The sequence below is a fragment of the Bos mutus genome, chromosome 18 (assembly GCF_027580195.1).
Source record: "Bos mutus isolate GX-2022 chromosome 18, NWIPB_WYAK_1.1, whole genome shotgun sequence".
NCBI classification, from domain to species: Eukaryota; Metazoa; Chordata; class Mammalia; order Artiodactyla; family Bovidae; genus Bos; species Bos mutus.
In genome coordinates this window covers 8,018,706-8,044,155 of record NC_091634.1, presented here as the reverse complement: position 1 = coordinate 8,044,155, position 25,450 = coordinate 8,018,706, and the positions used below count along the sequence as shown (strand labels likewise).

Here is a 25,450-nt window from a genome sequence, read left to right as displayed (position 1 = left end):
ATTTTCACCCAGAGGAAGTGGGAGAAGAGACCCTGCCAGGTTGGAAGGATTTAGGATTACGAGCTGAAAGATGTCATTAGTCTTTCTTTGGGATTTGGGGGAGTGGCAAGGAGACCCCAGTACTGTTCACACAGACCTCTTCCTCCTTAATCTAGTTCCAGGGATGTAACACCACCCCATCTGGCCAAAGCTATCGTTTCTAGGCTACCCTCAATCCACACCGCTGCAATACCAGTCTCCACCCACCCGCCCACCCTCTCTCTCTGGAGGGCCCGTGGGGCACGTGGTCCTCCCCTCCACCACGACTTGATCCACGTTGAGCGGGTGGAGAGAGGCTGGGGATCCCAGGACCTCCTCAACGAGACATCATCTTCACAAACTCTGCAGAAACAAAATTTATGGTGAGGCAGAATAGGCATTTGTGTGGTTTTTTTTTTTAATTGTTGAAGAACAGTTGATTTATGGAGAAGGTCGTGGCAACCCTCTCCAGTATTTGTGCCTGGAGAATCCCCATGGGCAGGGAGCCTGGCGGGCTCCAGTCCATGGGGTCACAAAGAGTCAGACATGAGTGAAGCGACTTAGCAAGCACACACACAGCTGATTTACAATGTTAATTTCAGGTGTACAGCAAAGTGATTCAACTATACACATAGATACATTCATTCTTTTTCAGATTCTTTACCCATCCAGGTTATTCCAGAATACTGAGTAGAGTTCGCTGTGCTCTACAGTAGGTCCTTAGTATTTATCTCTTTCATATATATTATATATATTAGTGTGTGATTAATCCCAAGCTCCAGATTTTCCCTCCCCCACCAAGTGAGGCACCTGTTTGTAAGAGCAGCTGTCATTAATTTTTTCAGCCCTTACTACATGTCAGAAACCACAAGATCTTGGGAAATGAACGACTTGATCCCTCTACACCTCGATTTCTGCTATTTACCTTATAAGATCTTACAGATGGTTTAACACTATAATGCTTAGAAGACACAGTCAGAGTTCAATAATTAGTCATTGTGAGTCTCTGATTTCATCTTTTCAACCAATCTGGGAGAGTTAAATACCATTTAACAGATAAGCAAGCTGAGGCTGGTGAGGTTGGCCAGTGTGCCTGGGACCGTGTAGATGGTGAGTGGAGAACCCTGGAAGGGACCCAGGTTGTACCTGACTTTGCTGCAACTCAATGTCAGGTGAGCTTATTGGTCCCACCCATGTCTCAAGGCTCATCTGTCCTTCTCTTGCCTGTAGTTGACCCGAGGGTCTAGTTCCTCAAAAATTCTACCTCTTCCAGATTTTTCATTGATGTCTACTATGGGGCATCATGGGTGCATTTGAATAGCAAACTAAGAATTTTAGACTTTTGCCTTATAGGCAGCAGTCAGATACTGAAATTTTTGCACCAGAGAATGTCACAATGAGACCCTGGCATGCCCTACTTGCATCTCCCACAGAAATGACCCCCATCCCTTCCTCTTAAGCCTCCAATCTTTCTTATTTATTCAATCACTCAATGTGTGTGTCCTCAGTCACTCAGTCGTGTCTGGCTCTTTCGCAACCCCATGGACTGTACCCAGCAGGCTCCTCTGGCAAGAATTTTCCAGTCCAGAATACTGGAGTGGGTTGCCATTTCCTCCTCCAGGAGTCTTCCTGACGCAGGGATAGAACCTGCGTCTCCCGCGTCTCCTGCATTGGCAGGTGGGTTCTTTACCACTAGGGCCACCCGGAAAGCCCAGTCACTCAATACACACGTTGAACTCTGTGCCAGGAACTGAGGGTATAATGATGAACCATTTCGTCTGTGGCCTCAGAAGGAAACAGGTAATCAACGATTGGAAGCTATCATGATGTCATGTGTCAGCATCACCGCAGAGGCGGCCGTGGGTGTTATGGGAGCTCAGGGATGCCAAGCCTGGCAAGAAAGATGGGGAGGAGGCACCATCCGGGGGCATAACTGAGGCTTAACCAGTGAAAAGATGAAGGCTGCTCCAGACAGCACACAAGCAGAGGAGTCTGCAGTGCACAATTTCTTTTAGCTTTTCGCTAAAACTTTGGGAGAAAGGTGTCATCCTTACCCCCATTTTGCAGATGTGAAATCTGACACTGAAGGAGAGAAAGTGACTGGGATAAGACCACATCATTAGTAAAAGATGATCCTCAGCTTGAACCCCATGAATCTGACCCCAGCGTCCCAGCAACAAACCAGTCCACCCTCCTTTGGATGGGAGTTTCTGTTCCTATGACAAAGGTGCCCAGGAAACAAGGAAGGGATGGGAAAGGTGGAGTCAGAATCGGCTTCTGGACAGGCTGTTCCAAGGAGTGGCCAAGTGCAGATATTAATCAAGGAGAGGTGAGAGGCATGAGCTTTTGGAAATGACATGGGGAGAAAGTGAGGCAACAAACAGTACCAAAATCTAACCCTGCCTCCTCCAACTTCAAACTGAGGGAGAATGAGAAGGAATGGCCAACTTGGAAAAAAAAATCACCCCGGGGAGATAGGGGTGTCTGTCCCAACACAGCGTCACCTTCAAAGTCGACGGTGCCGTCTCCATTAATGTCAGCTTCCTGGACCACCTCGGAGATCTCCTGGGACGTGAGCTTGTCTCCCAGGAGCCTCTGCATGGCTTGCTGCAGCTCCCCCAGTGTGATCTCCCCGTCTCCGTTGGCATCAAACTGAAGCAGAGCACAGGGAACAGTATTAACTACAACAACCACAATAATAATAGTGTTTATTGATCACTTCCTGTGAGTCAAGAACTCAGCTAAAGATAAACAGCAAGGACCCGCTGTACAGCACAAGGAACTAACTCAATATCTTGTAATAACCTATAATGGAAGAGAATGCTTTTAAAAAGAACATATATATATTTGTATAAGGTGGCTCAGATGGTAAAGAATCCACCTGAGGTTCAGGAGACCTGGGTTCAATCCCTGGGGCAGGAAGATCCCCTGGAGGAGGGCATGGCTACCCACTCCAGTATTCTTGTCTGGGAAATCCCATGGACAGAGGAGCCTGGCGGGCTACAGTCCACGGGGTCGCAGAGTCGGACTCACTGAGCAACAAACACACTCTAACTGAATGACCTGACTGTTTACAGAAACTAACACAACATTGTAAATCAATGATACTGCAATAAAAATTTTTAAAAGAGAGAGAGAGAGGCGTTTCCTGGTGGTTCCAGGGGTTAGGACTTGGTGCTTGGGGCTCAATCCCTGCTGGAAAAACTAAGATCCCTCAACTTATGGCCCAAAATAACACTCAGTTAAGAGGTTTGGTACACCATCTGCTAAATGTCAGCTCCTTAAAGGCAGGTTCAAGGACTCTTGTTCCCTGCTCCATGCTTACCCCTTGGGACGCTGCACACCTTTTTAAAAAAAAATTTTGGCTACATCGCACTGCCTGCAGGACTTGGGTTCCCCGACCAGACGGCGCAGGTCGGGGTGGAAGCGCAGAGTAATGACCACCGGACCACCAGCGAAGTCCCTGCACACCTTTAACCTACTAGAAAGTCTTAGAATGTCAGTCCTATGTCCAAACATGTCTGGGAGCCAACTGTCCTCCGGCTACACCGATGCTAACAGGGTTCAAACCACAACGCTCTCCTGCCGGGACCATGGCCGACAGCCTCCTCTCTGGTTCCAGCTGCCGCTGTGGTCTTACATAATCTGTTCTCTTCCCATCAGAATTTGACATTCGAGTTCATTTAAAACACCAGTCAGGGACTTCCCTGGTGATCCTGTGGTTAGGACTCCACTCTTTCACTGCAGGGGGCGTGGGTTCGATCCCCGGTCAGGCACTAAGAGCCCAGGTGCCACGTGGTGTGGCAAAAAAATAATAAAAATTATTAAAAACAAGAAATACCAACTGGTCTAGTCCCTCCCTAGCTTAAATCCTCCAGTGGCTTCCTATCCCACCCAGAAGAAAATCCTGCCACCGCTGCACAACAGGCACCTCCTATGGGATGGGGACCTGCCTTCAGCACCTCTGAGACTTTGTTTATCTCATCCTCCTCTCTCTCCAGCTCCTGCCTCTCCAAATAGGACAGGCTTCTTGCTCTTCCTCAGACACGCCCTCCTGCCTTCCAGCATGCCTACCTGCTGCTTCCTAATCCTGAGATCTGATTTCCCCTAGAGCAGTGCACTGTCCGGAAGAAATACAGGAACCTTGCAGGTAATTTCAAATTCTTCCAGCAGCCATCCCACCACCACACACATTTTAAGGGAACAAGTGGAATTTTTTATAATTGATTTTACTTTAAAATATCATTTCAGCATGTAATCAATTTAAAAAGTATTAACAGGGCCTTCCCTGGTGGTCCAGTGGTTCAGACACTGAGCTCCTACCGCAGGGGGCCTGGGTTTGAGCCCTGGCTGGGAACTAAGATCCCACTTGCCCCACAGAATGGCCAAGTAAATAAATAAAACATCTTTTTAAATTTATTAATGAGCTATTTTACATTCTTGGTTTTTTTTTCTGGGATTAAACCATTTTATTGATGGGCTTCAGAGAAGGCTGGGAAGACAATGAAATCAGATGTTTTTCTCCCATTTGGAATCTCCCCAGCTTCATAGTTGCTGAAAAGCTCTTATATTCTTTCAGTGCTGTATTTCATAAGACTTAGTATAATACCATACTGAATTCTATGTCCTTAGCATGGCTAGTTAACATACCCAGCTCCCGAGGACGCTTAATCTAAAACACTAAACCTTAACCCAGCGTGTATTTCACACTCAGCGCACACCTCAATTCAGACACCAAATGTTGCAAGAAATACCTGATTTGTGTTTAAGTTTGGTGAAATTCATAGTTGAGAAAGTAGATTGGCACACCCAGTTGTTCCAAATCAAAGTTTTCCAATAATTGCTCTGAGTATTCATTTTCAGATTTAGATGAACTGAAATTATATTCCATTGACTACAAATAGAAATGAACTTAATAGAAATTAACCAAAATTAAATACAGTTATATATATGCATATGGACATATCGCACGTCTCACTCATTGGCAGGTGGGTTCTTTATTGCTGAGCCACTAGGCTTTTGTCCCCCATTAATGACTAATCATAGACCCCTGGGGTCTCCTTCCACCACCTCCAACATTAGGAAACTCACTTCCTTGAAGGCGTCTCGCATCTCCTGGACACCAATCATCCCAGCCGTTTCTGCAAGCAATTTGGGGGTCATCAGCTCCACAAAGTCGTCAAAATCTACACGGCCACCCACTGGGGACAGAAGAGGCAGGTCTAGTGAGACTTTGTACGCCCCGAACCTTCCATTCCCTCACTTCGCCCTTCAACTGTGTTCAGGAAACAGATCTGCTCCAATCTCTCTGCCTTCTAAGAGCTCCCTCTTTCAGCCAACTCAAGCCCTCTTGATCTTCTCATCTGAACAGGAGCCGGCCATACAGTGGAAGTAACTAACTATTGATGCGACCTTAGGAAAAATCTCTTGATTGGTTCAGATCTAGGCTCCCTCATCTGCAGATATGGAGAAGAGAGAGTATGAATTAAATGAGCACCAAATCCCTTCCAGAGGCGAATCTCCTTGAATTCGGTCTTGTTTACTCAGCAACATGCTCAGATGCAAACCCAGGAGCAATCTTGTCAATCACAAAATCAACTCTGGTCTCCATCTAAAGACCCATCTTTTTTGTTACATTACTCAGCAACATTAGGCTCCAACTCCAAGTGTGTTTTCGGGATCAAATACAGGTCCAATCCTGCACTCCACTGATGAATCTTAGTGGTGATAGCAATGACCTATATTTAATCAGCATTTACTGGAGGCTAAGCCTTTACCTGTATTAACATATTTATCCCTTCCTTTCTACAGTCTCACTAGGTAAGGAGTGATAACATCTTCACTGCGAGGATGGGGAAACTGAGATTCAAGATTGGGGGCTAACTCCGCTTCTCATAATGACTGCAACTAGTAAACAACACAACTGAGACTTGAACCCAAATCTATCTTAAAAACCACCCTTTTAGCCACTTCAAATGCTGCCTCTCTAGGTACAGTCGGAGCTGTTTTCTTCCAGACGTCTAGCCCTGCTTCCCTCCTCCTCATCTCCAACTCTACCCTCAACCTCCATACCCTTCCTAACTTCACTCTTAACCCTCCCCCAAAGCCCGGTCATTCCTCCCACCCCCAAGCCTCACAGTTCATCCGGATCTGCTGGCCCAGTTCAATCAGTTCCATCTCCGTGGGCATGTAACCCATTGTCCTCATAAGATTCCCCAAATCCTTACAAGAGATGAACCCATCTCGGTCCTTGTCAAACTCAAGAAATGCTTCCCGGAGCTCTGAAAGTTAAGAGACAAGAACTTAGGGGCAACTTGAAACAGTCACTGGGGAAAAGGAGCATCCCTTGAAACTGTCAATGAGGCACCAACTCAAGACGCCTCAAAAAAGAATACATCGTAAAAATGTCCAAAAGGAGAGATATAGGAAGTGTGTTAGCAAGAGGACTAATTCCCGAGACCACTAAATGATAGCACTGAAGTCCTTCACATTGTTGGGTGAAGTAATGAGAAATCAAAACCACCAAAAAAAAAAAAAGAACAATTTTGGACTCATCCTTAAAACTCAGGCATCATTCATGGGTCTCTGAGACACTTGGGGGTCAGGATGGCTTCTGAACACTTTGGGAAGTACTTAAACTGCCCCAAAATCACAGTTGAGTGGGAAGTGAGAGTGATGTACAATTTTTGCATCGAGGGATTTATACCGAAATGTACAAAGGAACAGAGGGCAGGTGAATGGGTGGATGGTGATATGAGGATGTCTGGGGGAGAAAGTGTTACCTTCAATCTCATCTGGTCCCAGTGGTCTTTCCTAGAAAGGAATGCAGGGGGTGGGGGCAGGATTTGGAAAGAGAATCAGAGATCCATATTCACTTCTCCAAACACGTCTCATCCTCATCCTTTCCTGGTTCTTCCCCCTTCTCCCTCCCCTCCACCCTTCTTACCTTCCTTCTCCCACCTCCTGACTCCCCTTCCCTGGCTATTTCCTCTCTTCCATCCTTCTTCTCCTGCCTTTCCCCAATGGACATCCATCCCATTGTGCCAAAACAGATCCTGGAGGCCATGGAATCCAATCTCCTCCTCCAGATGAGAAGAAGTCAGACTTAGAATCAGTTAACATATTCAGAGTGCTAACTGTGCCAGACTTCCAAAAGCATTTCATTTAAACTTCAGAACCACCCTGTGAGGTTGAGCCAAATACCATTCCCATCTTAAGAGCAAGCTGAGGAACAGAGAGGTTAAGGAACCTGTCTGAGTTCACACAGCTCATAAGTGGCTGGGTGAGAATACCTTGGTGTAAGAGCTTGTGTTCAGTGGCTCCCAGGCAGGATGAGCACAGCCAGCATGACGAATTTCTGAAACCCTTTCATATTGCCACTAGCCACACCAGGACATACCTGAATCACCTCCCCAGGGAAATTCCATCAACCCCTGGCCTCTTTCACCCCCCATACCTCCCTTTACCCTTGGAGACTTTTTCCTACCTTCTCTTTTTTAGTATCCCCTTCCCCCCTCCAGTTGGGGCTTCCCTAGCAGCTCAGAAGGTAATCTGTCCACAATGCAGGAGACCCAGATTCAATCCCTGGGTCGGGAAGATCCCCTGGAGAAGAGAATGGCAACCCACTCCAGTATTCCTGTCTGGAGAATTCCATGGACAGAGGAGCCTGCCAGGCTACAGTTCATGGGTCGCAAAGAGTCAGACATGACAGAGCGACTAACACTTTCACTTTCCCCCCAGTTCGGTTCAGTTCAGTCGCTCAGTCGTGTCTGACTCTGCGACCCCATGAATCACAGCATGCCAGGCCTCCCTGTCCATCACCAACTCCCAGAGTTCACCCAAACTCATGTGCATTGAGTCGGTGATGCCATCCAGCCATGTCATCCTCTGTCATCCCCTTCTCCTCCTGCCCCCAATCCATCCCAGCATCATGGTCTTTTCCAATGAGTCAACTCTTTGCATGAGGTGGCCAAAGTATTGGAGTTTCAGCCTCAGCATCAGTCCTTCCAATGAACACCCAGGACTGGTCTCCTTTAGGATGGACTGGGTGGATCTCCTTGCAGTCCAAGGAACTCTCAAGAATCTTCTCCAACACCACACTTAAGTCTTAAAGACTAACAGTGAAAAACATGCCCATTGGAATCAAACGGTTCTGGCCCTGCCATTTACTAATTGTCAAAGCTTAAAGCAACCTACTTCATGACTCACAGCCTTACCTTCCACATCTATAAAATGGGAATGAAGGTATTACAGACCTCATGAGTCATTGATTGTGAGGATTAAATAATATCAAGAATACAAAACACTTTGCACCAGTTTGGGCACACAGCAATGACTTAGGTGGCAACTACAGACTTCCCTGGTGATCCAGTGGCTAAGACTCCATGCTGTCAATGCATGGGGGCCAGATTTGATCCCTGGTCAGGGAACTAGATCCCACATGCTACAACTAAGACCCAGCACAAATTAAAAAATGATAAACGGCAGCTACTGTTATCCCCACCACCACCATCGTCACTGGCATCACTATGGTGTCGTAGAAAAGAATGATGTTAGTCAACAGTGACGTCACCCCAGTTCCCCTTTTGCCTCCTCTTTCATCGTCCACCTTTCGGTCCTGACTTCTGATTTCACCCTCCCTTCCCTGACCCACATGTCCCCACCATGCTACCTGGGATTCTTTAACCTTCTCAGTTCATGCTCTACCCCCCTCTCCCTCCTTCCACTGTATCAGTCACAGCCCTTCTCTTCCCGGCATCCCAGCTCCCTTTGCCCTTCCCACCATCCTTCCCCATTGCCCCCAGCCTCACCCGCTGTTTCTCCGCGATGCCTTTTCTTAGGAAGATGCAGGCAGGGCCCATGGGAAACTGCATGGACGGTGTCAAGGTGGAACTCATCAGGCTCCAATCTCAAGACGCCGCCCCCACCCCCAACTTCGGGTCCCCCTTTGGTGGCTCAGCCTCCTTTGCTTCTCCGCCAGTCCTCGGCCAACTCTGCCTGCCTCTCCCCCGGTCACCCTGGCTCCCTAGGGGCTGTGACAGCTGGGTGGCAAATCTCTTCTCAAGTTGGGGAGGGATCACAGCTGTTCCTGCCTCCCCATCTGGCTTGAGGGAGACTGGAGGTTGGGGCGGGGGAGCCAGTGTCAGGCTCTGACCTTTTATCCCCAGAATAGAATTGGAAGGATGGTTTCAAAAATGAGGATTAGGGCAGAGGGCATCCGTTCATACAATGTTCCAGCAGGCACATGGCGTGATTGGCCTAAGCCTGGCCTCTGCTGGCCTCTATGCAAGTGAGGATGGACAGCACACGGCCCCTGGCTTCCAGGAGCTCTGGAGTAAGCCAGGAACGTGAGTAAATGAGCAGAATGTGAACATCACGTGACAGCCTGACTTTGGGAATAGGCATGTATAGCGGCCGGTTCAGTTGCCAAGTCGTGTCCAACTCTTCGAGACCCCCATGGACTGCAGCACGCCAGGCTTCCCTGTCCCTCACCGTCTCCCCGAGTTTGCCCAAGTTCATGTCCGTTGAATCGGTGATGCCATCCAATCATCTCATCCTCTGTTGCCCTCTTCACCTTCTGCCCCCAACCTTTCCCAGCACCAGGGTCTTTTCCAGTGAGCCAGGAGGGTGGTGTTTGCCCTTCCTCTGCTCATCTCTTCCCTTCCTTGCTTCCTGAACATTTCAGGGCAGGAGGGGCAAGGTAGGCATCCACGCTGACGTGGGTAGTCAGAGGCCAAGACTTCCCTGGTGGGGGAATTTAAGACTCTGGGTTTCCACTGCAGGGGGCACAGTTTCGATCCTTTGTTGGGGAACTGAGATCCCAAGTGCCACGTGGTGTAGACAAAAAAAATAAATAAAAGTGGGTGGGTTTGAAGGCGATAAGGATTGCATGGCCCAGAGTGTTGGGGCCTGGGAAGGTGAGGATGAACCCATGGAAGAGCAGCCTGGTACGGGATACTGGAGCATGAACTGGGTGACAAGGTTTATCTACACGCGGGTATCACATCACATAGGGTAAGGGTTTGCACTGTGAGCAGAGTGAAGATATCCACTCATGGAGGTGGCATGGTGCAGGGTGTTGAAGCCAGATCATGGCAAGAAAGGCGTCCCCACAGGAGCAGATAGCAAAAGAGAAGGGAGATTGGTTACACACGGGATTATACTAAGGATAATAGGAATCGGGTTTGTCGCTGCTGGAAAAGGGAGTTTTTAATACAGAAAGGGAAAAAGGTAGAACAAGCTCTGCGGTGTTGGATTGGAACTGGAGGCACTGTTATACACTTATGGACTTCAATATCTAGGAAGGGATACACAAATAAACAGCTTTCCCAGGTGGCACGCTAGTGGTAAAACACGCCTTCGTTCCAAAGCAGAAGATGTAAGAGACTCAGTTACGACCCCTGGGTCGGGAAGATCCCCCTGGAGGAGGGCACCACAACTCACTCCACTAATCTTGCCTGGAGAATCCCCACAGACAGAGGAGCCTGGTGGGCTACAGTCTATGGGGTCGAACAGAGTCGCGTACGACTGAAGCAACTCAGCACGCACACACGCACACATACAAATAAACACAGACATGACTGTGTGTGTAGGGACTTGGGAACATATATTCTCTAGCTAAGAGGACGCACCCTAGTATTAATGAACACCTCTAGCTTCCAGACCTTGACCATTCTTCACCAAATAGCTACCAAGACTCCTGGAAGCAATGGCTGATTTCAGGTCTGGGGCAAGACAAGTATTATAAGATGAGCCTAAAATTTATGTCTTCTTGCGCCGTAAAGCAGGAATGTGCTCAAAGAGTTATGGGGGCATGCCAAAAGAACACAAGGGCTTCCCTGGTGGCTCAGTGGTGAAGAAACTGCCTGCCACTGCAGGAGACTCAGGTTCGATCCCGACTGGAGACGGAAATGGCAATCTACTCTAAGATTCTTGCCTGGAGAATCCCATGGACAGACAAGCTTGGTGGACTACAGTCCATGGGGTCTCAAAAGAGTTGGACACGACTTGGTGACTAAACAACAACAGAAGCTTGAAGAAGCGCCACTGGCCATCTGATGGGCAATTTGAAAATCAAAATAATAACAAACTATATCAGATAAATAGGGAACCAGGAGTCTGTACAAATATCAAAAGTTTGATAACACATGGATAGCTTAAAGCACCTCCACTCAAAATACTGGGCTTCCCAGGTGGCACTAGTGGTGAAGAAGCCTCCTGCCAATGCAGGAGACAAAGGGACATGGGTTTGATCTCTGGGTTGGGAAGATACCCTGGAGGAGGGCATGGCAACCCACTCCAGTATTCTTGCCTGGAGAATCCCCATGGACAGAGAAGTCTGGTGGGCTACAGTCCGTTAAGGTAGCAAAGAGTCAGATGTGACTGAAGCAACTTACCACACACACACGTACAAAATACTAATTTCAAAAGAGAGTCACTTTATAATGGGGGATACTTTCTTAAATAGTTAAAATGAAGGTCATCAGTAATGTAGCAAATCAAAATGATGCAGTCCAACTCATATGCGATGATGATGAGTTTTTCTTCCTTCAAACCTCCCTGACTGCCCGCCCGCCGACTCTCCCCAGAGCCCAGCTCTAAGCATCTTCTCCCGATGGGTTCCAATGATTTTTAGGAGGAATTGGATGTCATCAGAACATGGTCTCCACCACTCCCCTCAGCTCCAGGGTCATCTCTTCAGGGTCTGGGTACTCCAACGTGATCTTTTCACCCCTAGACCTTACCAGGTCCCTTCTCTGCCCGTGAGATAAGGTTCCCCACCCTGTAGCAGCACACGGGGCTCGCCGCCAGGCACTACAGTTGGGGGTTGAGTGCAGACTGCCCAGGCCAAACCCTGGCCCTCCACTCCCTCGATGGTAGACCTGGGGCAAATAACTCACATCCTGTGCCTCAGTGTTCTCATCTGCTTAATGGGGATAATGAAAGCATCTCCCTAGCAGGGGTTTCATGAGGGTCACTAGTGAGTGAGAAGATCCCTGCCCAGCCCTGGCAGAGGGACATGGGCAGTCATGGGTGCTTGAGGAGTGTGTTTACGGGAGCCCTGCAGGGGTGTGGGGTGGGTGGGGGGAAGTGTCCTTGGTCCCAGTTTCCTCAGAAAGACCCTGTTCCGTGCCTAAGGGAACCTCAGGACTCCACGCAGAGATGGTCACTGGGATCCCCAGATGTACAATATTTAACACTTAGTATTTTACTTTAACACGATAAATATAGAGGCACATTAATTTGCCAATGCTTTAAGGTAGAACTCTTAACTACGAGAAACAAACCCCATTTGTACAGTGGTGTGATCACAATGGAATTTAGTTATTTTTTTTCTTCCATCCCCACCCCACCCCCATGACAAGAAGTCCAGTTAGGCAGCTGCCACCCTCGGTTCACTGGTTAAGGGTTGTCAGGGCGACTTTCTCTGTGACGCTCCTGGCTTGTTCCTCATGATCACAAGGTGGCAGCCCCAGCTCCAGCCATCACACCCACAGTTGCACGCACATGTGGGCTCAGTTGCTGCATCGTGTCCGACAGTTTGCAACCCTGTGGACTGTAGCCCGCCAGGCACCTCTGTCCAGGGGATTCTCCAGGCAAGACTACTGGAGTGGGTTGCCATTTTCTTCTCCAGGGGACCTTCCCGATTCAGGGATCAAACCTAAGTTCTCCAGCACTGGCAGGTGGATTCTTTACTGTTAAGCCAGCAGGGGAGCCACACTGCTACACTACCAAAATATGACCTGTTAAGGCCATACCGCCAGAGCCCAGCAAGGACACAGAACAGGTGTTCGATAATTATTTATTGAAAAAAATGACCGAACCCCAGACCCCCGCTGAAACCATCCCCTCACACACACACAGGGCAACACCAGCCGTGGGGAGCACTAGTAGCCACACCCCCGCCCCCGGCGCCCCAGCCTCCAGGGCGAGCAGGAACTCTAGTAGAACTCTTCCTGCTCGGAGTCCGGCTCCGCACCCTGCTGGTTCTGAATCTGACTCTGCTTCTTGTACAGACCGGCCACCTGAGGTGAGAGGGTGGGTGGTGGGCGAGTCAGAAGCCCCGGGCAGCCCCACCTTCTTCCCAGCCAAATCGGGCCAGAGCCCACGCTCTCCAGGAGGCTGGCCTGGCAAGGTGAGCCCACCCCTGGGCCAACCACCCACCTCTCCACCATGGGCCTCACCTGGGCACTGGTAGTGGCCTGCTCCGGCTTCTTATCCTCACGGACGCGAATAAACCGAGGGAAGCGGAGGGAGATCCCCTTCTCGCTGTCCACCTGGGGGAGGCACAGGGGAAGTGGTAAGGAGAGCAGGCAGCATTCCCCACCCAAGGTCTCCTCCCTGCTCCGGTGCCTCGGGCCTCAGTCTCTTGATCCATACAATGGGACTAAGTGATGGGTCATTGTAAAAATCACATCAGGTATGCAAGTGTTTGGGTCTGTACTCAGTGGCATAAGAACAGGGGGCTGCCGGGGCTTCTGTTGCTAGTGTTATTGGGGCTGAAAGGCAAGAGGGCACAGAGCCAGAGGTAGACTCTAAAACCAGACTTTGGGGTTCAAAGCCCAGCTCCCGACTCAGAAGCCAAGTGAACCTGGGCCCATTATGCACCTTGGGCCTCTATTTTCCCATCTGTGAAATGGGAAGGTCAGTGTTTTTGTGAGGATGAGTGTGAACAAGTGCCGTGCCTGCTTCACCTAAGTGCGTGATAAATGCTGCTCCCACTGCTTGTTGCCAGGGAACCCTGACTGCCCTAGGTGGAGCAGGCGTGAGAAATTTCAAGAAGGAGACGAGGTAAAAAGTATGAGCTTTGCCTTTACGTGGAAGTCTGCTGCTAAGCAGAAATGCGCATGCCAGATTTTGAAGGCTCAGAAGAAATCCCAAAGGGAGTATGTTTTTAAGGTTTCCTGTTCTTCAGATAACTACACTTCAATTTAAAAAAGTTATATTTCCTGTTCTTTGGAAGGAGGATGCTAAGAGCTGCCCTAGTGCCAGTGGGTGGCAGGGGGTGGGGGTCCCCTGGGACACGGATCCTTTGGCAGGTGTGGAGAACAGAACCACTAGTAAGAGAAATTAAGCAAGGAACATTAAAACTTGGAAAATGAACTACAGTTGATAAAGAAACACAGTAGTTTCTTTTTCTCGTAAATGGTCAGCAGGAAGTATCCTAAGTTTTTACTGAAAGGAACTGCTCTCAAAAATTACTTAAGACCTGAGTGTGAGACTGATATTTAAGAAAGTGATTTAAAAAAAAAAGATAGAAATGTGGGGTTCCCTGATGGCTCAGGTGAAGAATCCGCCTGCAGTGCAGGAGACACAGGTCCCATCCCATGGGCAGAGGAGCCTGGCACACCGCAGTCCATGGGCTGCAGAGTCGGGTACGATTAGTGACTAAACAAAATTAACTGAAGCACTTTGCTGCACACCTGAAACTGACATAACTTTCTAAGTCAACTATACTTCAATAAGAATATAAAATTAAAGACATAAAAATTTAAAATTTGACAAAGAAATCAATTTCATCGTTTTCTACTCCTGGGGAATTTTTCCTATTTTTTTAAAGGAGACTTTGATTTCACTGTCTGAAACCCAAATAAAACGCCAGCTTCGGTCTTCCGAAGCATCACCCCGGAAGCACAGACATGGGCCCCAGAATTCCCTCCCCGCTGCTCTCCAGCCACTGAGCTGGGATTCTTTCGGAGGATCTCCTCAGGGTCCCCCCGTTACTCACCAGGCCTCGGGCCGCAGGGTAGATGGGGGACAGGGAGAGGTCCGCGCACTTCACCTCCCACACGTCGCTGGGGTCCAGCCAGTGGTCGGGGGCCACCGCACCGTCAGCCCGGACGTAGGAGCGCGGGGTGGGCAGCACTAAGGCCTGCAGCCGTGCGAGAAGGGGAGAGGGTCTTGGATCGAAGTCAAGGCCGAGGGCTGGGGGAGGGAGGGCAGCGAGGAAAGAGGGAGGAAGATGGGGAAGGGGAGACACAGACACCCCTCAAAGTAGAACACTGGCAGGGGCAAGGATGATGAAAGAAATGGGAGAAGGAAGAAATGGAGACCCTGGGAGCCGAGACAAGAAATTAAAGGCAGAAAGAGAGGAGCAGAAACCCAGAGACAGGAGTCAGAGACCAAGAGAGACAGAACCCAGACAGGGACACACAGACCAAAGACACGAACACGCAGGAAACCGCAGCGCACCCCAGACGCCCGGCACCAGGCCAGCAGACACCCCGGCGACTGGGGCTCCCCTGGCATCCTGAGGGCGAACTCGGGGAGCCAGCAACACGCCCTGCCCTGAGCCTGGCCCTGAGCGTGGCAAACAGGGCTCCCTGACAGCATCTCTGGCCGGTAGCCGGCGGGGCTGGGACTTGAACTTGGACGTGCTGGGCTCCCCGCCACCAAGCCTCCCACAGGGCAAGAGCCCCGAGCGGGCAGGGAGGGCTCACCTGGAGCCTCTGGTGGTGCTCTTCCAGCTCCTCGTCACTGAAGCCAGTTCCGAGCTGCGAGGAGGACAGGGGTCAGTGGCTCTGCTTCCCCCCAGCTCCCACGGGCCCAGGATGAGCCGGTCTGCCCCTCCCCGCCCCCCGCCTCCGGGGTCCACCCGGCACCTTGCAGATGGCCTGGAACTCCTCGCTCTCCTCGTCGTACGAGGCCAGCAGGAAGCCCCCGTACCGGCCGGCCCGTTTCCCCTTGCCCAGGTAGGCACCAATCACTACGAGGTCCAGGGTGTCGCCCACACCCTCGAGGTAGTCCTTCTTCAGCTGGGGGGAGGGAAGGCCGGAGATGAGGGTGGGGAGCTCAGGTGTGAACCCCACTGCTGGTGTGGGGAGGGTGGGGGCTGGGTGAGAAGACCCAGGACAGACGCTGGGAGGAGAGCGGACGAGGGACAGGTTTCTCGGCTGAAAAGGGCTGATGAGAAAGGGGCCACTCTGATGGAGAAGGCGGGATGGAGGGGACGGGTCAGGTGGGCAGACTTTGGGGGGTCACCTCAGATCCCCCTTCCTTTAGTATGGAGGGACATTCCACTCCATCACAGGGAGAACATCTATCCACTCATTTCAGAAACTAAATTAAGTGCCAACTGTGTGCCAGGCAGGAGCTTGTTCCTACCCCAGGGTCTCTGCGCTTGCTGTGGCCCTGCCTCTGACTTTACCCTGCTCGTTACTCCCCATCTGCGTCCTGGCTGACCTCCTGGTGGAAGGCAAGAACAGAGTGCTCCCCAGGCTCCCTCATCCTGCCACCTGGGGCACACAGACAGGCGGTTCTCCACCAGCCTTGGTGAATTTGTTCACAGGGAGCAGCGCGGGCAACAGGGCCGAGGCGGCTGCTATGGGAGGCGGGAGGGAAGGAGCAAAGGGCCCCAGAGCTCGAATGGCATGAGGCGGCGATGGGGTGTGGACCACCCAGCAGGGACAGGCTTCTGGTCCCTGAGCTCAGAGAGCAGACGGGGTGAGAGGGTGGGCGGCACCTTGAGCCAGTTGTGTGACCTCTTGGCGATCTCGTAGGTGGCGTCCACGTCCAGGGTCTTCACCATCAGCCCCTCGCAGGAGTCTAGGGAACACAGGAGAGCGACGTGAAGCCCCGGCGCACAGCCTCGCAAAAGCCGTGGGTGGGACTCTGGTCCAGTCGTAGGGTGGGGCCGGGGTGGGTGCAGATCACGGGGCGGGGAGGGAGTGTCGGGGGGCACAGACCGTGTGGGACGCCCTCACCTTTCACCGACTGCTCCAAGAACTCGGCGATCTGCTCCGTGTCCTTGGTGTCCAGGGAGGTGGCAAAGACGAACTCGCCCTCCGTCTCCACAAAGTTCTCCCGGAGCAGCTGCCGGCGTCGGGAGAGGGGCTCACGTACCAGGGACTACAGGGCGGGATGGGAGACAGACGTCACCATGGAAATAAGAGGAAAAGCCCAACGTGGTCGGGCAAAACAGGAAGCGGGCGGGTCACAGGTCACCCTATGGCTGATGGAGGTGAGTGTGAAGAGGGGCGTCAGTTTACATTTGAGGCAACTCTCTAGTGTCTGGCTTAATAGAGGCTGGATTCTCACGTCTGTTCCTGCCCTCAGGCCACAGCAGGTTGTTTTGGTTGCAGGACAGGCATACAGATGGGGAGTTGCAAAGGGAGGCCTCAGGGGCCACACTTTGAGAGCCGCTGCCCAAGTGTGGCCTCCCAGCTCAGCCCGCTGGTTCCCAGGTCTACACACCCCCTTCATCCCCCGAACACCCAAAACACAATGCCGGAACTCACCTCTCCGTTGAGGTAGATGAGATCAAAGGCATACAGACACACCTGCACCTGGATCTCCGCCGCGTCCACCTCCTGGGTCGGGAGGGATGGAGACCCGGAGTGGGGGTGGGGAAGGTGAGATGGGGCTGGGTGGGGCCCCTCCCATCACACCGGAGGCAGACACCCAGTCACCTGCCACTCTCCCCTTCTCCCCAGCCACAAAGTTGCACGCCTATAAGCACAGCAATGATGCCGGCCGCTGGCACTGGATTATGAGAGCAATCATCTCAATTCTCTCTGCTAAGTATTCGCTTGCCCAGCCTCCCTCGCAACTAGTGAGGGTGACATGACAATTTTGGCCAATGAGAGTGAAGAAGTTTTCTGGGGTGCAGGATGAGGGGGCTCCTGGAACAGATCTTTCATAATAAGAAAAGACCCCTTCCCTCCTTCCTATTTGGCATGCTGGGATAAGAATGTGATGGCCGGAGCTGTGGCAGCCATATTGTAAAAGGCTGAGAGAACTACATTCCAATTGACAACTCTGTCTCTCTGGGACAGGGCAGGATTGGGTGGAAGATGATGGCAGGTGCTGGAGTGGGGCAGAGGCTACCTTGCGTTTGCGGGTGGTGAGGACTTGGAATGGCTGGATCTGCTTCTTTTCCCGGTCCCAAGCTACAGCTTCTGTGTCTAGGATGAAGGATGTGACCGATGGGAGTTTAATCTGAAAGGTGAAAGGGGGAAATGCAAAGCTCATGAGAGGTGGTGGATGAGGCCAAAAGACAGATGGAGAGAAACCAGTTTATTCCCCTTCTACATGGAGAAGATCCAATGACAAACTGATGCCAGCCTTAGAGACACGCGTGAATACAGATGCCTTCTGGTCCCCACTGAGAGGGGAAAAAACTAAGTTTTCTGAGGACTTACTATGTGGTCCCACAAGCTGGAAACCCAGGAGCCTTTGTCATCTTCCTCTTTTGCTCACTTCACATTCAATTCAGCCATGAACTTGCCCATTCTCTCTGTGAAATCTCTAAGGCATCCACTTGCCACCACCTCACAGAGCCCAGTCCAGCCTCAGCCACAGCATCCTACCAGTCTCCCTGCTCCCACACTGACTCTGCCCAATACACTCTCCTCACAGCAGCCAGGCTGCTCTCAGTAAACCCCACATCTTCTCGGTGCTCATCCCTGCTGAAAACACACGGCTCCCCAAACCCCTGGAACCTTTCCTTGGCCAGCCCCCGCACCCCTTCACCTCACCTAGCCCCTCAGACTCACTCTCTGCACCCCCACACACAAGCCTTTCTGGTTCTTGAACGGACTGTGCCTTTCCAACCACAGGGCCTTTGCACATGCTCTGGACTTGAGAATCTGCATGGCTCCCAGGGCCATCCACACTGTATCCTGGGCTGTGCTTGGTGACGGCCCTGTCTTCCTGACACCAGGGCTAAGTCTTATTCTGTTAAAGGCTTACAGGATCCTGGACCTTTTCTTCAGAGCCCGATCTGAGTACACTCAGAGGTAACAGCAGGGCTCTGATGAAGACCTGCCTGCTCTGCCGTCTGGGTTAAAGTCGCAGCCTCCAGCACAGGGCTCGGCACAGAGCAGACACCCAGTGAACACCTGAATGAACGGGGGAAAGAAGCCAGATCCCACTGACCCTGGACTGTGACTGCCTACATGAAGCTCTAGCACAGGCAAGATGAACTTATACCAATGAGAAAAGCAGATCAGTGGTTGTTGCTGCAGGAGGTGGCAGGTGGCGGTGGGGAGAGGGGCCTGCCTGGCACGGGGCATGAGCAAACACTCTGGAGTGATAAACGCACAAAAATGTTTTATATGTTGATTATGTGTCTGGGTGACCTTGTCAAAACTCTGCAAACTCTCAAGTCAGAACCTTTTATGGAAACTATGCCTTAAGTTGGTTTTAAAAATAAACAGCACTCGGCACATCACAGGAGCTCAATTAATGCCTGCGTTGCACTGTTTCTCTGTCCTCGCTGCTCTAGGAAAGAGCAAATGTCCTCATTAATTACAGAAGACTAGTCCTCTCTGTGGGCTTCCCTGGTGGCTCAGTGGCAAAGAATCCGCCTGGACTTGGGTTTGAGCCCTGACTCAGATCTCCTGGAGAAGGAAATGGCAACCCACTCCAGTCTTTTTGTCTGGGAAATCCCACGGACGGAAGGGCCTGGCAGGCTACAGTCTATGGGGTCACAAAGAGTCAGACACGACTTAGGAACTGAACAACAACAAAGTCCTCTTTGACCGAGAGCTCCTAAAGTAGGTCCACACGGCCCCTGGGAGCACAGACAGCCTGGCTCCAGAGCCCTAGAGATCCAGCCCTATTTACAGGCTGTGGGGCCAGCGTGCAGGCTTCTCCTCCACCTTCATCCCACGCCCTCTCCCCGTCAGAGTGCGAGTCTGCCTTTCCTGGCCTCCGCTGCACCAGAGTGCCTGTGACCCCGTGCTGCACAGGGGACCCCATGATGGGAGGTGCCCGGAAAAGCGCTAACCTTCCTCATGGCGGGGGGACAGCAGCTGGAATCCCTCTCCTACCCGTCTTTCTGTCTGGAAGTGTGGTGGCTCCCTGGAGACCAAGGGGCCAGGCACTGGGATGAAAAGGCAACGAGCCGAGGACAGCAGACCCAGCTGGGTTTGGGAAGACCTTGGTCCTCAGCTGAGCCAGCCCACGGCCACCCGCCTTCAGATTTAAAAGGGGAAAAAAAAAATCTGCAGGCGTTCTATTATCTATAACCCAACACACTTCAATCTAATTGCACTCTCTCCCGCTACACCGGGCCGGCCTGGCTGGCCCTCCGTTCCCCGCTCCCCTACCAGCACCCCTCCCAGGCCCCCGAGGTGGAGCTGGCAGCAGGCACTCACCTTAGGGATGCGGCTGATAATGTCGGGGTACCTTCCAGTATTGTCCTCCTGATTCCTGCTGAAGATCTTCACCTCCCCGCCTTCCAGAACATGGATCTGCCATCGTGGGGGAGGGGAAAGGGACTCAGAGCCGGGCCCACTCCCGGGAGCCCGGACTTTCTCGACCCCACTTCCATGGGCAGGAGGTTCCAGAAGCTCTGCAGGAGGAACTGGTGCAGAGACCTCAGCGAATCCTTCCTGGGTTCAGAGGGCGCTCTCAGGCCCGTCTGTGGAGCCCCTGCCGCCTCGTCTTCATCTCCAGTCCAGCCCCTCCTCCCCCAGCTAGCACAGGTGCTTTGCTCTGTGTCTGCACGCGCCAATTTGTCTGGATGTTGTGGTGCTGTAAGTAACATTCTGGTTTTTATGATTTAAACGTATTCATTTTAATACGTCTGGGTCACAGTCCTTGAGCAGAACCATATATATGCCACCTAATATGCACATTACCCTAAGAAATAGTAGTGTATGTGTGTATAACATGACTTTAAAAATATATATTTTTAAATCACGATTGCTATCTTAAGTCATAGTTATTTTCTGCTCAGCACTGTATTTCAAAGGTCCATCTATGCTGAGCCTATCCAATCTACTGCGTGTAGCTGCCTCAAGGCACCACAGGGAGGCGCCCACGGAGCTCGCTTACCTGTCCTCAGGTGAGAGCAGGGAGTGGCCCCCACTCCCCCCAGGACAGAAGAGCCACAAGAATCTTCACAGCCCAGACCAAGGCCGTCTCCGGCCCTGGAAGCCAGGACACACGTCCAGGTAACCGCACTGAGGGGGATGCAGGGCACCGGCTACATCAACACGCCCACCAGCAGGACAGCACAAGTGCAGCCCACGCTTTCTGAGCTCCCACTGCCCTGGGTCAGGACTTGACGATGTTACCTAGTAAGATCTGTTTTCAGAGGAGCCAGTCAGGTGGCTATGACTGCACCACTGGAGGTGGGAACTAAAGCCCCGAGGGCCGTGCGAGACCAGACGAGTAGCCATGCGTGGCCGGCCGGCCCCGAGCTCGGGTCTGAGGCACCCCATGCCCCCACTCAACGGCGCGTCCACCCCCTTACCTGTGCCCTCTGCCCGTCGTATTTGTACTCGCAGGTGAAAGCTGCCTCCTCAAAGCGCTTCAGGACCTCACTGACACCCCGGGTAGGGTGGGCCAACATTGGTTTCAGGGGAACCCCTGGGAGGGGAGGACAGAGTGAATTCAGATAGAATTTACTGGGTGGTGAATTCATGGAGGCAGGGTAGAGACTGCTAATTGCACTCAGAAGCGACGCGTGCAACACCTGGGTCTTGTCATCACAGAGCCTGGCCGCCCCCTTCTCGAAAACTAAAACAGAAATGCGAGCGGTCTAGAAATAAAAGCGACAGCCCTGGAATGACAACGTGATAAGAGAAGGAACTCGGGGCGAGCCCCAGGGTGCAGCGCGGCCCCTCCCCTGCCGCCCGCCTCCCTCTAGGCCCTTCCATGGCAGAAGGATGAGATGCTGCCTGCCTGCCACACCGCCTCTGGGGTATCTCGGGGACAGCAGCTCTAACACGGAAGCGCGAACTCCATGGGGATGAGGCGCGGCTCAGGGGAGAGGAGGGTGCTCTCTGAGCAGGGGGCCCTGTGCTGGCCACCCCAGGGATGGAGGGAGGGGAGCCTGGTGGCAGCCAGCCCGGGGCGAGGCTGTGGATGGGTGGAGGCGGGCAGGGGGTATTTCATGGAGGCGAGTACCTGGGCTCAGTCTGCAGTGCTCCGGGAGCCGCTCCAGGCCGTGTTCCAGAAGCACGGGGACGATCTGCTCCAGGTCAGGTACCTCACTGGGGCAGGGAGCAAGAACAAGGCGGGCGGGGGTGTTCTTCTAGAACCCTGCTCGCTGGCTGCAAGATCCCCACTGCCTGCCTGTCACCCCTTCCCAGGGTCGGCTTCTGCCTCCCTCGACTCCCCTCGTCACCCCAACTGTCGTCGTCCTTCATGTTTCTTCCAGGCCGGCCTCCCCCTCCCAATATTCCGGCTTAACAATGGTCTGGGGCCAGCCTGAAAGCAACAGTCTACAGGTCTCCAAGCAGGGGCAGAGTTCTCTCCATGACCGTCACGACCCTCACAGTGTGCCCATCACCAGGCCCCGTCTGGGTTTCTCATGGCCTTTCCACACGCACAGTCCTGCCTGGAACTCAGAAGCCTCTGCCTGCCCCTCTCCTTGGCTGTCAGGATCACCGCCTCTCCCGTCCCTGTGTCCCTGACCCCTCGCTGTCAGACGCCTCCCTGATCTTTGTCACCTCCCCGTGCCCAGCGCCTGTCTTGTCTGGATCCCCACCCAGGGCTCTGTCACCCAGGTCTCACCAGAAAGTCTGCTTCAGGATCATGCCTTGCTCCTCCAGCCACGTCTTTCTGGCTTCTGCCGTCTTGCCCTTCCCGGCGTCCACCACGGCGGGGGGGCATTCTAGGATGAACCCCAGAGAAAGGGGCTTTGGAATGGGCCCGACCCCCCTCAGCTAGCCCCGGGTCCACAGTGGGTGCTGGTGCGAGATTCCTCAGGGAGAGGAGGCAGAGGGAACCAGGTGGGGGTGGGGGTTGGGGGAAGGGTGGCCGGGTTAACTTGAGTGACAGCGTGGGGCTGGCCACCGGGGCTCACCTTGACTGGGGGGCGTGAGGCTCACGGCCTGGGCGAGGGCCGCCAGCACCGACTGCTCAGCCAACCCGAGGCGCAGCCGTCCACTCAGGGCTCTGGGGGGACAGAGGGTAACGGGGATGGGTGCACCTGTTCAGCCCCTTGCTCCTCCCTCCTCCAGTCTCCCTACCACGACCCTCTCCTCTAAAACCAGAGCAGCCTCCAGAGCCGGAAGGGACCTGCGATCACACAGCCCCACTTGACAGAGGAGGAAACTGAGGCCAGCCACAAACCATCACAACCGTGGGCAGCGCCTACAGGCAGAACTAGGGGCCTGGCAAGGTGTCCGTCTCTCTCCTCAGCTGCCCTCTGACAAAGCAGTGATGGTGGGGGTGGGGCCGGGGCACGGCCAGACCTGGAACAGCCTGCCCAGGGGTGCCAGGGTGTGATGGCCAAGAACCTGTGCCCGTAAGGGCCCTGCTTGAGCCAGTGACCTCGGGCAGGAGGCTGTCTCCATCTCCCCTTCTCTAAACGGGAGTGAGGCTCACAGCCTCCCAGAGCTGCAGGGAGGAGCTCATGGGAGGAAGCGCGAGGCACAGGCCAGGGCAGACATCACTAATCCACTGCGGCATGCTTCACCCACGAGCCCAGGCTTCTCCAGGCAGCACTGCTGAGAAGAGGAGCTCCGTGCCCCGCTCACGATGCTCCCATCCGAGGGCGGTCAGGGCACCAGCAGTGATGTGCCTGTTGGCCCTCCTCCCCCCGTCACAGGCCCACACCCTCACCTGGCAATGAAACGTGCCTCTGAGTGACGGCAGGCCACAAAGAGGCCTTTGATGACGTCAATCTTCTTGGTTGTGGACTGGAGAGAAGGGGGCAGGGCGGTCAGCGCCAGGGGTGAAGGGAGGGGGGCCATCCTCGCTGCCTGGGGAGCTGCCACCCTTGGAGACCTGCCCGCCTCCCACCCCTGCTCCCCGGTTCCACGGCCTGGAGCGCAGAGAACAGTGAGAAGCTTGTCCTTCCGGCCTCCCACCCCGGCTCTGCTCAGCAGGTGTTCACGGAGCCCCACGGCCCGCACTACATCAGGGCTAGGGTCTCAGGAGGAGAGTCCCGCAGTCTTGAGAGCAGCAGGAGAAGAGAAGCTCTGATCCCAAAAGCAGGACCCAGGTGACACCGCCCTGAGCAGTCGAGCCAGAGCCTTCCAGGTCCCCAAGAGGAGAAGGTCTGGGGAGAGCCAGCCGCCCGCCCACTCACAGCGCTGCCTGCCAGCTGTGCGATGTCCCGGAACTTGGCGAAGACGCCGGCGGCAGTGAGCGCAGGCGGGGGCAGCATGAGCCTCTGGGTGCTGCGGCTGCTCTCGGCCACCAGCCCCACATCACCCTTCTCGGCCACCTCGGCCCGGACGGACTCCAGCTGCCGACCTTGTAGGGTAGAGGGAGCAGCGGCTGAGCGCCAGGAGGGGTGTGGCCACCAGGCTCCCCTCTCCAGAAGCCAGGATGATGAGCCCGTCTACACCAGAGGGGTCGTCTGGGGCGGCATCATCAGTATGGAGGTGGGATTTAAAGCCCTGGATTTCGGCCCCGACTTCCTCCCTGGCCTCCTGGTTTCCTGTCCGTCCTCCATGTGGGTCCAGAACTGACCCTGCCCCTTGCCTGCCTGGGACCTTTCCACGGCTCCCCAACACCTTCAGAGTAAACACAGAGCACCCCAGGCCCTGGGCAGGTGGGCAGGTCCCGCCCACTCAGCCAACCTCTCCTGGGCACAACCCCACTCTGTCCCCAGCTCCGCTCGTGGCTCTGCTGGCCAAAGCCCCTAAGGACCTCTGCAACCTCCACGAGCCCCGACCATCAGCCTTGCTCTGCACCTGCGGCATCCCCCTCTCCCACCTGATCTGAGTGCAGACCTCGTCCTGATTCCCCCCCGCTCTCAGCCTGTCAGTGGCCGCCCTCCCCACCTTGCACCTTTCCAGTCCCTCCCCATCATCTCCCAGCCTCCCCACGTCCTCCCTGGAAGCCCCCCATCCACCCGGCCTGGGGGCGTCCACCACCACCCCTGCCTCACCCGTGGCCTGGGCCACTGCCTTGAGGAGGATGCCCTCTCCGATGCCGAGCTCCAGGCCCTGCTGGGGCGGCCCCAGGCGGTTGAGGCTCAGGTAGAGGACGGGCAGGAGGTCAGCAGGTGACAGGGCCACCACGGAGCGCAGCAGGTTGCTCAGCGTCTCCACCATCCGGAGCCTGGAGGAGGGGATGGGGGTGAGACCACCTGACATTTCGGGGTCAAGATGGGGTAGGAGAGCATGGTGATAAAAGAAACGCAGGAAAAGAGACGAGGAGAGGGCTCACGACCAGTGCCCGGTGTGTGACCCGAGCCACAGGGACCACCACAGGCTGCTGGTGGGACAGGAACTCCATCTGATGATGACAAAGGGCATGATCAGCTATAGGGAAACAGCTGATGTGTACGGACTGCTTTCCGGGTGCCAGGCGTTGGTATTAAGCCTTCAAAACGTTCTCTGACTCCCTGAATTCTCACAGCTGCCCTGAGCTAGATACTATTTCATTTTACAGGTGAAGAAACTGAGGCACAAAAGACTATGTAACATGCCAAGGTCAAAGAGCTAGTGAGTATCCGGCTGAGACAGGGTTCTCACTACAAACAAGACGTGGGCTTTCTCTAACACTGAGGATCGGGAGCATC

General features: G+C 53.4%; 2 protein-coding genes across 2 annotated transcripts in view; both read right to left on the bottom strand.

Annotated features, from left to right (window-relative positions):
- Positions 1-355: 355 nt before the first annotated feature.
- Positions 356-8,891, bottom strand: CABP5 (calcium binding protein 5). Its single transcript, XM_005895400.2, has 6 exons — positions 8,829-8,891; positions 6,801-6,831; positions 6,156-6,299; positions 5,110-5,219; positions 2,523-2,670; positions 356-381 (listed from the first exon to the last, which is right to left on the bottom strand). The coding sequence occupies exons 1-6, from the start codon at positions 8,889-8,891 to the stop codon at positions 356-358; spliced, it is 522 nt and encodes a 173-aa protein (XP_005895462.2).
- A 3,929-nt stretch (positions 8,892-12,820) lies between these two features.
- LIG1 (DNA ligase 1) overlaps positions 12,821-25,450 on the bottom strand; it is a 27,602-nt gene continuing 14,972 nt past the window's right edge. Inside the window, 17 exon segments of the mRNA XM_070387413.1 lie at positions 12,821-13,043; positions 13,203-13,295; positions 14,747-14,890; positions 15,459-15,512; positions 15,621-15,773; positions 16,481-16,563; positions 16,722-16,866; positions 17,256-17,327; positions 17,845-17,955; positions 20,118-20,213; positions 21,221-21,336; positions 21,877-21,962; positions 22,486-22,585; positions 22,778-22,869; positions 23,539-23,615; positions 24,008-24,174; positions 24,815-24,987. Coding sequence (XP_070243514.1) covers positions 12,960-13,043; positions 13,203-13,295; positions 14,747-14,890; positions 15,459-15,512; positions 15,621-15,773; positions 16,481-16,563; positions 16,722-16,866; positions 17,256-17,327; positions 17,845-17,955; positions 20,118-20,213; positions 21,221-21,336; positions 21,877-21,962; positions 22,486-22,585; positions 22,778-22,869; positions 23,539-23,615; positions 24,008-24,174; positions 24,815-24,987 — 1,846 coding nt within the window. The 3' untranslated portion in view covers positions 12,821-12,959.

Coding starts and splice junctions, on each gene's coding strand:
- CABP5 (XM_005895400.2), bottom strand. CDS start 8,891: ATGCAGTTTCCCATGGGCCCTGCCTGCATCTTCCTAAGAAAAGGCATC. Junction 6,300..6,800: donor GGGACCAGATGAGATTGAAG/GTAACACTTTCT, acceptor CTTAACTTTCAG/AGCTCCGGGAAGCATTTCTT. Junction 2,671..5,109: donor TGCGAGACGCCTTCAAGGAA/GTGAGTTTCCTA, acceptor GCTCTGCTTCAG/TTTGATGCCAACGGAGACGG.